Genomic DNA, 14747 nt, shown 5'->3' on the forward strand with positions numbered 1-14747 from the left:
CAGTTCACTGTCCCTCAGACCGTGGGAGGGCCGGACTATAGTTTAAAAAAAAAACACAAAAAACTATGAACAAATTCCTATGCACACTGCATATATCTTATTTTGAAGTAAAAAAACAAAATGGGAACAAATACAATCACACCGCCTCATGTGGCCCTGGGAGGGAACGCCCACCCGTTTCTCTTCTCACTGGGCCCTGACACGGGCTGCCTCCGCTTGAGCAGAGTGTGGCAGCTGAAGGGGGTCAGGGGGAGGCGGAGTCAGGGCTGCAGGCCCCTGCACATGGTCCCCCGCTGTCCTGGCCTCATGCCTTCTGTTTCTAACACTAAGGGAATAGGGGGAAAGACCCCTGAGAGTGTGACTTTTCCTTCTTCCCTACTGTGGAGCCTCATAGAGGCTTCAAGGTCCCCCTAGCTGCCATTTTGCTGAGGAGGGAGGGATGTGGCCCTTGGCCAGGCTGGGGAACTGCCCTGGGGACTCACTTCTGGCAGGCCCCGCACTCGATGATCCCGTTGGTTTCCTGGATGGCCGGATCATGTATGAACACAGGGTACTCAGTGTCACAGGGCTGCAGGAGGTCCTGTTTCTTGTGTTTGTGGGCTGCAGGCAGACAGGCATGGGTGTGAGGGAGACCATCACAGCTAGAAGGGCCTTGGACGTCATGTCCTGCGACCATAACAGCCTTAGCACTCCTAGGGTGGGTGTTCAGCCCCTGGTGCCTTTGCAGATGCCCCCCTTGTTGGACAGTTCAATGGACAGGAGGTGGCAGGTGTGTTGGGAAAAAGGGAGGGGAAGGAACAGAGAGTAATGGAAGAGAGTGGCGTCATGGTGGCAGGGGCCCTGGGTTTTAGGGATGTGTGACCCTGGGTAAGCACTTTCCTCTCTTGAAAAGCTTGCATCCTCACTGTGAACTGAGGGTGAGGGGGACTGCACCACTGCCCAGGCTCCTTCAGGCATTGATGTCCCAAGGGGACAACAAGGGACTGGACAGTGGCCCACAGCCATGACTCCACAGCCTCCCTGGGGCCCCTTTGAGCTGTTCCAAGGGTCTGGGTAGAGGGCAGAACAGTAAGGGTGCCAAGGGGTGGGTTGGGGGACGTCAGCCATCTTAATCCCACCACCCTCTCCTTTGGTGTGGGTGGCCTAAATGTGGCTCCTACCCTGGACCCACTACCCCCAACCTTGTGGTCAGGCCCAAGGTCCACCATTGAGCCAGCACCTGGGTACTGGGGTTGGGAGGGCCCATGTGTTCTAAGGCCCAGGGGTGCTGGAGCCTGGGGCTCCTCAAGGGGCATCGTGTGAGGTGCTCTTGTCCACTGATGCAAGGGGGAACAGGGATGAGAAGGACCCCACAGATAGCAGAGCTGAGTCCTCAGAAGCCCTGCTCTGGGATCCACATCTGCCCCTGCCAAGGTGGCCCTGAGATGAGCAGAGGGCCTAGCAGGCCAGCTCCACGCCTGAGGCCATTCTGTCCCCCTACTCCTATTTTGTCTAAGCCCTGCTGTGCCCTCTGCTCTGTCCTCACAGCCTGTCTGTGACAAAGGCAGGGCAGGCAGTGGAACCCCACCTCATAGACCTGAAGATGGAGGTTGACTCAGGGTCCTACAGGAGAGCCACAGGTCTTCTTAACTCCCAGACCCAGAAACTTCCTACTACCTGGCCTTGAAACCAAGAGGGCATGCTTGGCCAGCAGGCAGAAAAACCCTCACTGAGAGAAGCTATCCTCCTGGCATCCAGCCAGGCTCCAGGCACGGTCTGCAAGGGCTGTGGACGGGTGCTCCCTGCTCTGGGCCCCCTGGGATCAGCGGGCATTTGGCCACTGCTTCCAGGCCCGAGGGCCTGACTCTGCACCTTCTAGCGTCCCTTCCCCTGCCTCATCCTCAGCAGGGGCTGGCTAGAACTGGGCCTGCCGGGTCACCTGAGCCACGCTTTGTGGGCAGGCACACCTCAGGGAGCATGTTAATACAACTCCAGCAATGTAGGGCGCACAACTGGGAAGGAGTGACAGGGCCCACAACCCAGCACTGGACTCCAAGTCACTGAGCGCATTGGCGCCTGCTCAGATTAGGCCCACCTCCGGGGCCAGCCGCCTTGAAGAAGAGGAATTCTGAGCAAGCAGATTGAGGGAATCATTCTCAGCTTTTTCCAGAGGCAGCTGCTGACACAGAGAGGCAACACCCTACCCGGGATGGGGTCAGTCCTGTGTTCCCTGCGGGGGAAGGGGCTGATTCCAAGTGGGCGTGGCATGTGGCTCTGGTCTTGCACAGACACCTGGTGACTGTGGACTGCCGCAAGAGGAGAGTAGAAACAGGGCAGGGAGCTGGCCACGGGAGCTGAGGGGCAGAGGGGGTCTCCCAGCCCAGTGGGGAGAGGCAGGAGAGAGGACAGCAGTGGATGTTACCATTTTTTTAAATCAGGAAACCAAACTCTAAACAAAAGATAGGGAACAGGGTAAGGGCAGCCCAGGTGTGGGGAAGTTCTGGAAACCCATGGAAAAGGCTCTATTAACAGGAGGGGCTGAGCAGAACTGGCTAATTAGAGGCAGTTCTATGTGACTACAGGGCTCTGCGTCACCAGGCAGGGAGAGTGGGTCTGACGCTTAGCCACCTCGCCAGCTGAGACAAAGCTTTGCTTGTGTCAGGACCATCTCATCATCCCCTGCCTGGGAGGGAGGAGGCTCTGTCCTTAACAGGTCAGAGCATGTTGGTAACCCCCATTGAACCTGGGCCCTGTTGAGGGCTGTGGGCACATGGGCTGGGGGTGTCACTGTTTATTCTCCAACGGGTGACCTGGCACTGTGCCCTTGCATGTGCCCTGGACACAAATGCAGCACTCTGTGTTCCTTGGAACCAAGGAGAGGCTGTAATGCTTTATTTTCCCTGGGTCAGGGCTGCCCTATGTGGGACAAGATCTGGGCTGGGTGTTACAGGTTTAAGAGAGTTCTGCCCTTTCTGGGGTCATCCCAGGCTGGGAAGTCTTGGGTAGTCCTTTGCAGCTATAGTTTGTCCCCATCCCACAGTGCACAGTGCCCTCCTTGGCAGGCACTACTCACAGTGGTGGAAGACAGCCTTGGCTGCAGCACAGGGCAGACACAGCACAGGAGGAGCCCGGCGTCACACGAGGGCAGGATGTCATGGAGTGGTGATGATGTCACACAGAGCAGTGGTGTCCGATGTGATGGGATGTCACACAGAGACGTGGGGAGTAGGGGGAAGCAGATGTGATGAGAGAAGCCACAAGGGATGAGATAGGAGCCACGGACAGCTTCAGGGCACCCCCCAACCCCCAACCCCAAGGCTAAAGGTCCAAAGTGCCATTGCCCTTACCCCACACACGTGGCCCATAGCTCTAGGTACTCACCCTCAGCCCCGCTGTCATGCCAGGAACCCCAGGCACTCCATTCCAGCAGCAACCTGTTAGATGCACAGCTGACTTGGAACCACATCTCTCTATCCCTGAGATCCCTGGTGGACCCTGCCCAGCCTCTCTCCTCCAGGACACCCTCCTCCCTGCTCAAGGGCCCTGGGGCGAGCAGAGGGATAGGGAATAGGTGCCCTACATGCACAGGGGCCTTGCCCTCTTCCTTTGGGGTGTTGTCGAGATGCAGCAGCCTCTTGCTCAAGGGCCATTCTCAAGCCATCTGCACACAGCCCTCCCCCAGCCCTGCCTCCAGCCCGACCTCACCCCCACTCACAGCAAGAGCTCCTGCAGCAGCCACCTGGTCGCTCTCAGGAAGGCAGAGAAGGGCTGGGGAGGAGAGCCCACACCTTCACACTCAGGGCCATGTGCCCCGGTGCTCCCACAGCACCACCCAGAGACAACAGATAGGCGACTGCACCCAAAAGTGGTGGCCAGGGAACATGCCACCCCCTCCCACCTTCCCCTGCAGAGGGGTGTCGGAAAGCTGAGCTATCTGGGAAGTGCCTGTTGTAGGTCAGACTTCTCCAGCGGGGCTACACAGCCCTTTGGGAAGACCAGGCAAGCTTGCATCCTGATGGCCAAGCTGCTGGGACCCCTGGACTTTGTGGCAACACTAGGCAGTGAGCTTGGGGATAGCTGTTTGTTCACAGCTACCAGAGAAAGTCCCCTGAAGCCTATCGGCAGCCCCACGGGCCACAGTGGGCGCAGGCTGAGTGCTAAGTGCAGTGGTGGGGGGCCTGGGGTCAGATGGCCAAGGTGGGGCGAGAGCAGGGCCTGGGTACTTAATTTTAGGACAGGGCAGAGAACTTGCTGGCAGGTGGCAGGGGAGGTTTGGGTGACACTCACACTGACCAGGGGCTGGGCCGCGCTGTGGTGGTGACTGGGAGGTTTACACATGGCCTGATAGTCATACATGGTCACTCTGAAAATCAGAAACAGGGTCCAGTGAGTCCAGAACCATGCCCATGCCCTGCCCTGCCTCAGGGACTTTGCCAGCAGGGCTTCCATTCACCAGGATCCCTGAGGGCACCTGATGTGGGGCAGCAGATCACAGCTCCTGCTGAAAACTACATTTCTGCACTTTGTTTTTTGCTTTTTTTTTGAGAGAGTCTCACTATGCGCCCTTGGTAGAGTACTGTGGCGATCACAGCTCACAGCAACCTCAAACTCTTGGACTTAAGCGATTCTCTTGCCTCAGCCTCTCAAGTAGCTGGGACTACAGGCGCCCGCCACAACGCCCATCATTTTTTTGTTGTAGTTGTTTGGTTGGCCTGGGCTGAGTTCGAACCTGCCACCCTCAGTATATGTGGCTGGTGCCATAACCACTGTGCTACAGGCACTGAGCCCATTTCTGCACTTTGAATGGTAAACAAGAAGGAGTGCAAAGGAGTGCAAACTATTCGCTAATAGTTTTCCCTCTAAGGGCTGAGCCAGGAGGCCCTCCCAGGGACGCCCCATGGCCCTACACCCCTCCCCATCTCGCAGCTCTGGCTCCAGAAAGGTGGCTTTCAGAGGTCTTTGGGGGCTCTCACTGTATGTTTTTGAGTTCATGATCCTGAGATTTGACTGGACCACTTAGGAACAGCTCTGGATTCTGCTGCATCTGTTTAAATGGGGAGGAGCATATCCCACTTACTGGCTGAACACCCCCATGCCGAGGAGCTGGGTCATGACAGCACCATCCACCTCCCCCAGAAATCTTCCCATCTGCAAGGGAGGGAGAGAAGAGAGGAAAGAAAGACATCAAGCAGGATGAAGACTTCTAAATCTAGCACTCTTTAGTGTGAGGCTCATTTCTGAGCTTGAGATTTCAGGTGCCAGTTGGGCTTTCCCTACAGATGCCCTCAAACATAATAACAACTGAACCCTTTCCACCCACGCCTCTCAGGTCAACCTGCTTCTGGCTGTTTGCTATCTCAGTGCTTTCTAAACTCTCAGTGGTAAAATATTAATTGCCTGTGAAATCAACCTAGAGCTTGAAATCAGATTTTTAAAAAATGATACAGAATTCCTTAGACAATTCAGTGTGAATTGCTTGCAGCAAAGTTAAAGAAGTTTTTGTGAGGGAACACTTCTACACTGCTGGTGGGAATGCAAACTAATACGTTCCTTTTGGAAAGATGTTTGGAGAACACTTATAAAACTAAAAATAGACCTACCATTCGATCCTACAATTCCTCTACTAGGTATATATCCAGAAGACCAAAAATCACATTATAACAAAGATATAAGTACCAGAATGTTTATTGCAGCCCAATTCATAATTGCTAAGTCGTGAGAAGCCCAAGTGCCCATCGACCCATGAATGGATTAATAAATTGTGGTACATGTACACCATAGACTATTATGCAGCTTTAAAGAAAGATGGAGACTTTAACTCTTACATGTTTACATGGATGGAGCTGGAACTTACTCTTTTTAGAAAAGTATCTCAAGAATGGAAGAAAAAGTATCCAATGTACTCAGCCCTACTATGAAACCAATTTATAGCTTTCTTACAAAAGCTATAACCCAATTATAGCCCAAGAAGAAGGGGAAAGGGGAGATAGAAGGGAGGAGGGAGGATGGCTGGAGGGAGAGTAATTGGTGGGATCACACTTGGTGTAGAATATAAATGTCTTAGCACAATAACTAAGAAAATGCCATGAAGGCTATGTTAACCAGTTTGATGAAAACATTTCAAGTTGTATATAAAACCAGCACATTGTGCCCCATGACTGCATTAATGTACACAGCTATGGTTTAATAAAAAAAAAAAAGTCAAAAAGAATTAAAAAAAAAAGAACTTTTTGTGGAATTTGATTTGTTCTATGTGGTGTGTGTGTGTGTGTGTGTGTGTGTGTTGGGTTAGATGTAAAATGCATTTCTTTCTGTGGGTCATGGTCAAAAAGCAGCACCTGCTTCATACATTCTGGTGTTCTCATCACCCAAACAGGCTTGAGAGCACTGGCGTGGGGTTTGAGAACCCCCCTCCCTCTCATCCCATCATTGGTGTGCCCTACAGATTTGCCACACTCCTCTCCATTCCAAGGACAACCTAATCTCTCGTCTTCTCTCTGCTGCCCACTCACTCTCCCAACTGATCTTTATCCCAGGTCCCTGTGACTGCAGCCACAGTAACCTTCCTCAGTGCAGCTTGGATTAGTCACTCTCTTTACTATAAAATAAAATAAAATAAAAAAATAAAACCCTCCCTCCTACCCTCTGTCCCTCCTTTCATTATCCAATAAGCAGTATTTAGCAGCTCCCATGCCCTAGTGCCAGGAAGCATCCTCCAAGCCAGCAGTGACCTTAGGCCTAGCTTGCTTCTAAGCTAATGGAGATTACCCTCAGACCGCCTTCCCTCCTCACCTCCTACACTTAACCCCACACTGCTCCTGGTCTCTTGATTCTGCTGTTTTCTCTGCAAGGCAGAGTGGAAAGAAGAACTTGATCTTTGGAGTCTGATTGTGACCTGACTGTACATTGCCTTACTTGGGGTATTGTGTGCCAAGTGTGTGGCTCACAGTGGATGCTCAGTACATGGTGGCCATTACTCCAAGAAGAGGCCTGCACTTGGGCTGGCTGTTCTTCCTGCCCTGATCGCCTTTTCTCAGTCTTCAGGCCAATGGGCTTTCCTTCTCATCTTCCTTAAGGAGTGTTTGAATTCTAACCCTCCAATCAGAATGAACTCCTCCTTTCTCTGCACTCTGATAGCATGTGGCAGGCATGCCTGTTCAGTCTTTTTCCCATTCTGCCTAATAATTTGTTGTTCCTCCATTGTATTGAAAACTTGTTGAGGACAGGAACCACTTCTTTCTCATCTCTGAATTTCCAAAATGTCTCGATACCTGGAAACAATGAGTGTGGAATTTTGTCAGGGAAGGAAGGTGGGAGCCCAAGTTGATGGCCACGACAGGTTCTTTGTAGAGAGCTTTCTACATTCTTGGGCCTAAAATGATGACATGTGCAACAAAAGAGAAAGAAATGCAGCTCTAACACAGGAGCTGAGGCATAGGACCCTGGCCAACTTCAAGGAGAATCAGGTATTGTCTAGGAGCCAAGGAGTGTCCAGCAAAAGGACCCCTAAAGGCCCCTAACTGCCTCAGCCTGAGTCGCTGCACGTCTCAAACCCCCCCCCCCCCGGGTTAATTCTGAGAACAGGTTTCAGAACAAGGAAGTTCCCTGAGTTCCCAAAAAACTCCTAGGTAAAACAATGGTAGAACAGGTAAAACAATGGTAGAACTTACCCCAACCCCCTAGCAATGGCTAAACAATGGTGGAAAGCTTAGTCAAGCAAAATTTCCCAAGCCAAGTTTGTCCGCATGCCAGCTGCCACGATGTAACCCCTGAGCCAACCAGCCCCCCTGACTGTAACCCCACCCCAAGCTAGCCCCTGTGCTAACTAACTGGCCATGCTCTGCTTCTATGCTTGCCAGCTTGCCTGCCAACACAGCACAAAAATGGTATCAAAGTCAACCTGCTTCTCATTTTGGGGCCATTTGCTCTTTGGGGCAACAACCTGCCTGCACAGGTGTAATAAATCACCATCTGATTTATACCTGAAGTGGGGTCTGAGTCTTTCTTACAGGTGGCAAATGAGTACAACATTTCATGCTAGTATCCCTTTGTAAGGAAACAGCTCATTTATGAAATTAATATGTAAGGATGAAGCCCCCTAAAAATACATGGCAAAATTATAATCTCAAAAGGTCAGTTGGAACACAGGGCTCCAGACACCTGGTCAACAATCAGAGACAATCTCTCCCAAATATGAAATGATGGTACCACCTTGGGGTAATAACCCCAGTAACGCTCCCATGGTTCATAAATCAGCAAACAGGGGCCATAGCTCTCCAAATGGGCCCAACTCTGGAATCTGGGATGAATTCAGGAAATGGCACTTTTCAGACTGTAAGAAAATATAGTGCCTGCATCCTACAGTATTTCCTATTTGGAAACAGCTCATTTATAAAATTAAAATATAAGAATGAGGCCCCCTAAAAATATATGGCAAAATTATAATCTCAAAAATGGACCAATTAATTATGAAAGTAAACAGGAGGAAAGTGAGAGTTGGACACAAAGAAGTATTCAGCCTTGTCTGAGTTCTGCTAGCTCTGTGCTGGGAATTCCCAGATCACCAAAAACTGTTTCCTAACATCTTTTATTCACAAGACCCTTCGTCAGAGAGTTGTGTATGATGTAAAAATGAATGGAATGAATCAAGAACTTCAGACCAGTTTGGACTGACTGACAGAAGCACATGAGCCCTAACACAGGACAGTCTGGTAACAGGCATCATCTATCTTGGTAAAAGCAAATGAGGGCCCATTTGTTCTGACAGGGAGGCCTGACAGGCAGCACTGGAGAGCAGAGGGCAGAGCAGGGGGACAGCTGGGAGGAAATTCCAGAGACAGAAAAGCACTTGGGCAGGGGAGAGGCATCCAAATCCTGCCTGTTCTTCAAGGTGCCACCCTAAGGCCACACAAAGCTGCGCCTGATTGCTGCCGCTCCTCCTCAGGGATCGCCTTTTGCTATTCCAATTACCGTGTGTATGTTCGTGTGTGCTGTTCACACGTCACCTCCATCACGAGACACTGAGATCCTGGAGGGCAGAAATTGATCCCCCTGCGCCCGCAGCACAGACCACCTCTGGTTCACCGTTCTCCCTCAGTGCATATTTGCTGAAGGAATGTGTGATGGAAGGAATGAATGACCTGAGTGTTCTCTCTAGGAAAGTGCAGCGGGGTGGGGTTGAGGCTCCTGACAAGGCTGCCCAAACCCCATGCGGATGTCCCATTCTCTTTCCTAATTCTATTAGGGGCTTATCCATCAACAACCCTGTTTTCAGACACTTGATTCTGCAAAGGGAGATCCCTGAGAATAAGACTAGTGTATGCTGGACATTGGGAAAATGTATTCTCCTTTGTAAATAAGCCACATTATTTTCTAGGATACGTCACTCTGGCAGAAAATATCCTTTCTCCCGGTCACCTTTAGGAAAGCAACCCAACCTTCTTCCGGGCCGCAATGTGTGCAGAGAAGAAAAAACAAAACAAAACAAAACAAACCCACACACTACATTTCCCAGGGGCCCTTGCGGCGAGGGCTGGCCAATGGGATGTGAGCAGGGCCTCCGGGGGGACTTCCGGGAGTTTGCTCCCACCTCCCGCACTTCCTCCTGCTACCTGCCCTCCCGCTAGGCGCCGGGAGAGGGGTCCGGAAGGCCGTATCGCTATGTTGGGTCGGGCCGTGCAGACCTGCGCTGTCTTCATCCAGTCTTTATGACAGATTAAACCTTTACTTTGTTCAAGGCACCATTGCAGAGGCTCTCTTCCTGGCAGCAGAAAACAATTCCTGCCTGGTGGAGTATCGCTGGGACTTTGTCAGAGTGAATCCCTGCCTCAAATCGAGTTGCTGAGCCGGCAAAGCCACGGGTGTCGACCTGGGGCTCATGAAGTGGGAGGCTAGGAGAAAGGCAGGTCCTGCTGAGGTGGTGTCTGCAGGGGAGGCACTTGAGAACATGCGGTTGGGCAGTTGCCCCTGGGTGTGGGCTAATTTTCACGGTCATTTGTGGGTCTGGGCAAGGGCTAATTTGCATAGCTACATGAGGCTGCTGCTGCAAACTTTCCCTGTCCCCAAAAAGGAGGGGTGCTCTTGACTTGGATAGCAGTTGGAACAAATCTCACACTGCCTCCTTACATAGGGACAGCTTCAATCTCTTTGAAGATGGGCACACTCAGCCTGTTAATGATGTGAGGATTCCATGAGTCACTACACTAAAGTCAGTGTTCCTGGCTGCCTTTAGGGATCAATTTCCCTTCATCTCTTCCTAGCTCCAACAGCCTGGTCTGGCCCGCTGGCCGCAGAGAGTCTTAACAAGTGCTTTTGGCCATACAAGGGTGCCTGGGAGAGTGTGGAGTCAGGGCCAGCACTGCACTTCTGGGAAAGCCCCCTGGAGAGCTTGCCTCTACTGAGATGGGAGGTCTCAGGCTTCCCATGAGCAGTGGAATTTTACTCCTGGAGAGTCCAGTGGGCCAGGGCCACTTGGGAAGCGAGAAAGGCAGGGGCAGGGCTGCTGCCAGAGCTGAGGCAGGCTGCAAGGGAGTGGGGAGGTCAGGAGCAAGTGCCAGGCCAAGCTGGGGGGAGTGGTGTGAGGATGAGAGAGGAGGAAGGGAGGCACATGGAGCCCAGAGAAACAGGAGCTGAGACCCAAACGGGCACATGTGAGAGTCCCTGATGGTAGAAAATGTTCCCTGCTCTGAGGGCCTGCCCAGCCCTTGCATGCTGGGCTGATGAGGGTAGGGAAGAGCATGGTACATTTCTGAGAGATCTAAGTCCCTTAAGAAAAAGATGCCAGGAGCGAGCTTCTGATTTTTTAGGTTTTTCTTCCCTTTTGAGATCCATTTTAAAGCTCCCATGGTTGGTGGTGCCCATAAACAAATGACTAGAATTGGAGTGGCCAGATCCAGGGTGACAGATCTACTGTAACACAGCAAAGCTCTACAGAGCAGTTGTCACTCTCCTGGCCAGCAACTGTCTGCTTCTTTTTTTTAGTCCTCTTATTGAGGACTGTAATCATGTCACTTGTGGTTCTTTTTTTTTTTTTTTTTTTTTTTGTAGAGACAGAGTCTCACTGTACCGCCCTCGGTAGAGTGCCGTAGTGGTTCTTTTTTTTTTTTTTTATAAGAATGAGCCCTGAGCTGGAAGAGAGGCCTAGTGGGGCCAAATATCTCATCAGCAGGCCTGGAACACCTCCAGGACAAGGAATCAGCCAAGCAGCCACACCCTTGGGCAGGCTGCAGGTGGGTCTCCTGGGGCTTCTGGCCTCACCCCTAGGGGAAGAGGGCCTCAGGTGAGGAAAGGCTTGGAAGCACTTTAGAAAGAATCTTTGCATCTAGAGCTCAACAGCCTTCTCTCTCCAGGCCCCTGAGTGGACCTTGGCAGGGACAAGCAGTTGCCAGAAGCTTCTGGTACATTTGCTAGTCAGGAAAGCAGGAACAGCCTGCTACAGGGCATGCAGATGGAGAGCGACTGGCATTGAATCCTGGGAAGTGGTTCTGAATCACCTGGAGGACATGTTAAAGCACAGATGGCTGCCCCCTCCCAGAGTTTCTGAATCCTTAGGTCTGGGGTAGGGGGACTTGGGAGAATCTGTATCTCTAACAAGCTCCCAGAGCCTGATGCTCCTTCCTCCAGCACACTTGAAGCCTAAGGATGAGTGAGGAGGGGGCCAGGTCCAATGTGTGGCCCTGGATGACACTTGTGTGTGTTTGGGTGAGTGGGTGGTGGGCAGGTTCTGAAATGGTTCCCGATAGTCCCAGCCTCCTGGGAGCCATGGCCTGTGTCAGCCCCACTCTCCTTGAGTTTAGATTGGATCTGTAACTTGGTTCTAGACTGTGGTAGAAATGATGGGGTTTTTTTTCTGAAATCAGTCTTCAAAAGACTGTGACTTCCGCCTTGGCTTGCTCACTCTGCTGCAGGGAGCTGTGGTACTGTGAGCTGCCCTATGGAGAAGCCTACATGGCAAGGAACTGAGGTGGCTTCAGGCCAACACATGCCTCAATGGCAGCCTTGCAGGAGCCCCTGAGCTGGAGGCGCCCAGCTAAGCCACACCTGGATCCATTATCTACAGAAACCATGAGATAGTGAATCTTACGGTTTTCAGCCACTACTTTTGGGGTAATTTGTTGTATAGCAATAGGTAGCTGCTACAGAGTTGTTGAATGAGTTAAGAAAAAAAGCCCCCCATGAATACAAAAATGGAGGAATGGACGATGGACAGACAGCCAAAGTAGCAGTGCCACCACCAGGCTTTCCCCCTCTCTTCCTGTACTCACCTAAATCAGCACCTGCTACTCCAGGTGTCACTTTTAGGCCAGTTCAGTTCTCCGCACTATTATCAAGTATCTCCCATGTACCAGGTATTGTGCGAGGTATCATGCCAGGTGGGTCCATCTCCTGGTCATCATCCCCCCAGTGCCTTCTCATATTCTGACACAGCTCTGGTCCCAAAGTCAGTTGTACAGAGTGAGGAGAGAGGAACTGAGCCCTGCCAATATACAGCCACTCCTGGAGCCTTGACACAGTCTTAGAGCTTACCCTGGGCTTAGAGCTTCTCCACTTCTGGGTTCCTGCTGTGGAGGTGGCAAGGGTAAGCCATATGCAGCAGGTGCATGGGGCGCTGGCAAGAGCCTCGAGAAAGTCAGTTCATTTGGACCCTGCTTCATTTCACAAAGGATTGGAAAATATGAACCTTCTGCCCCTTTAGGGGAAAGGTTTTCTGACCTTGCTCTAGAGCACAGTCTCTGGGATTTGGCCGTCCTCTCCCTGCGTTATGCCACCTTTCCAGGCCAATGTCTGGGCTTCCATGCTCTGTCTGAAACTCCTTAGCCCAGGGCCCATACTTTGGCCCTTGAGAGCCAACACCACAGGGGCCTGCACACTCAGCCGTCCTCAGTTACTCAGAATGAATGATGAGGGCATGATATAGTCTCAAAGCCTCCTGCCAACCACTGGTTTCAACTTCCATCATCACTGCGTTTCTTCCACAGCAATTGAGAAATATTAAAATGGACCAGCGCTTTATCTAGGGAAGAGGAAAATGGCCAAAGAGGGCATAAAGGGGAGAAAAGGGAAAGCAGAAGCTGGCACCCAGTGACCTGATGAATTACTGAATAGCAGATAGAGTCCTGCCAAGCATTGATCGTCAGCCCTGCGCCCCACTCCTACCAAGAAGAAAATGGTGTGCTGCACGTTAAGTGGGTCACTTAAAATCTGTGCTCAAGGGATTCAATTCCATGATCCATGGGTGTCCCTTATTCTTCAGTCACCCAAATCTCCTTCCTACACTCTGGCTCTGGTTTCTTCTTTAGACTCTAAGCCTATTCCAATGAGGCCAGACCACTGCCTCTCGAGGTCTAAGACGGCCTTGACTGTGACCTCTGCATCACCCTGTCCCCACGGCTCTGCCAACACTAAGCACTTAGGATCTCAGTGAAATGACTTGGACTCCATGTAGTCCAGCACACTTACTATCAAGAGGAGGAGACTGAGGCACAGACAATGGGACGTGCTTGCCCAAATCACATGTCTAATTAGAGGTCCAGCTCACACCAAACCAAATACTATGTCCTTTCCACTGAGGTCATTCTGATGCTTCTGGTTTGTTTCAATGAAATAATTCAGGTGAATATATTTGATTTCAGGTGTGAATGGGCTTCTTTTTTAGTTTGATTTCTAGCTAGGCAAGTAATTTTGGGGTCCAATTTAGGGCTCAGCAAATATACAGTTTTTATTAGACTTTTTACTTTCTGAGCACCTGCTGGGTCCAGGGAGATAGCCAGAGGGAAGATTAGGATGTGAAGCCAGGCGACTAGATGAGAAAGCATTGCCTCTCTTCCCTGTTTTCCTTCTAGCCCACTAGGGTCAAGATTGGTGGGCTAGAATTTTCAGTGAGGGAGGGCAAGACAAGACAAGAACTCAAAGTGGGCATGGCTGGCCCTCTGGGCTTGTAGTGGTAGGGAGGTGGTGAGCGGGACCAGACCGTGGGCCCTTGGGCAGCAGGAGCACTCAGGCTCTGCTGTCGGGAGCCCAGCCTCCACAGAGGACACAGGGTGTGGTGGGGCCAGGCAGGCCCTGCCAAGTAGTCACTGAGCTGCTCCTCATTTCTGTGTGGTGCAGATATGTTCCCTACTGAGTGTGGGAGAAGGCCAGATTAGTGACAGATAAAATCAAGTAGTATTTTCTCTGAGCCTCTGAGGCGGCAAGTGCACACAGTTTGCCATCTTGCCATGCTGACAGTTTCAGGAAAGCTGTCCTCTTCAGATCTCTCACCTGAGTGGGCTCTAAGCCAGGATTCCATCCCAGGTCTTTAGCTGAAGCTGCTGCTGGGGGTCTGGACTCCCCCTCCCACTTGGAGGACATGGTAAAGCACAGATGGCTGGGCCCTAATTCTGCTTCCTCAATAACTTACCTCTTGGGACCTCTTGGAGATCACAATGAACCCATTGTTGTCTATGAGGAAGCAGTCCATGTCCTGGGGAGGAACCCAGAAGGGGGTCATGGCCAGGGCCCTACCACTCCCCTCACTTGTCCCGCCCCTCCCAACAGGGCCTGAAGGCAAGGCTTGCCCTCTTTGGAGCCTGGCACCACAGGGAAGGAGGGCACTGGGTAAGGGGGAAGCTGGCCATGGAGAGGACCCTGGCTGTAGGGCCAAGTTGCCTTACCCACCCTTTTCATGTGGGAAGAACTTACGCCATCCTCACAGCTGTTTGGGCATGGCCTGTCCGTAGCGCTGCACTGTAAGGAAGAGGAGACATTATAAATTGCAGGCCCATGTGCGT

General features: G+C 51.7%; 1 protein-coding gene across 1 annotated transcript in view; it reads right to left on the bottom strand.

The window, feature by feature from the left end:
• Positions 1-14747, bottom strand: part of CACNA2D4 (calcium voltage-gated channel auxiliary subunit alpha2delta 4) — a 127539-nt gene that overhangs the window by 3538 nt on the left and 109254 nt on the right. Inside the window, exons 28-35 of the mRNA XM_053557545.1 lie at positions 14659-14703; positions 14378-14440; positions 5057-5127; positions 4267-4342; positions 3695-3747; positions 3361-3413; positions 3053-3073; positions 483-600 (exon numbers count right to left, since the gene is read on the bottom strand). Coding sequence (XP_053413520.1) covers positions 483-600; positions 3053-3073; positions 3361-3413; positions 3695-3747; positions 4267-4342; positions 5057-5127; positions 14378-14440; positions 14659-14703 — 500 coding nt within the window. The remainder of the gene's footprint in view (positions 1-482; positions 601-3052; positions 3074-3360; positions 3414-3694; positions 3748-4266; positions 4343-5056; positions 5128-14377; positions 14441-14658; positions 14704-14747) is intronic.

This window comes from Nycticebus coucang, chromosome 12, assembly GCF_027406575.1.
Source record: "Nycticebus coucang isolate mNycCou1 chromosome 12, mNycCou1.pri, whole genome shotgun sequence".
NCBI lineage: Eukaryota > Metazoa > Chordata > Mammalia > Primates > Lorisidae > Nycticebus > Nycticebus coucang.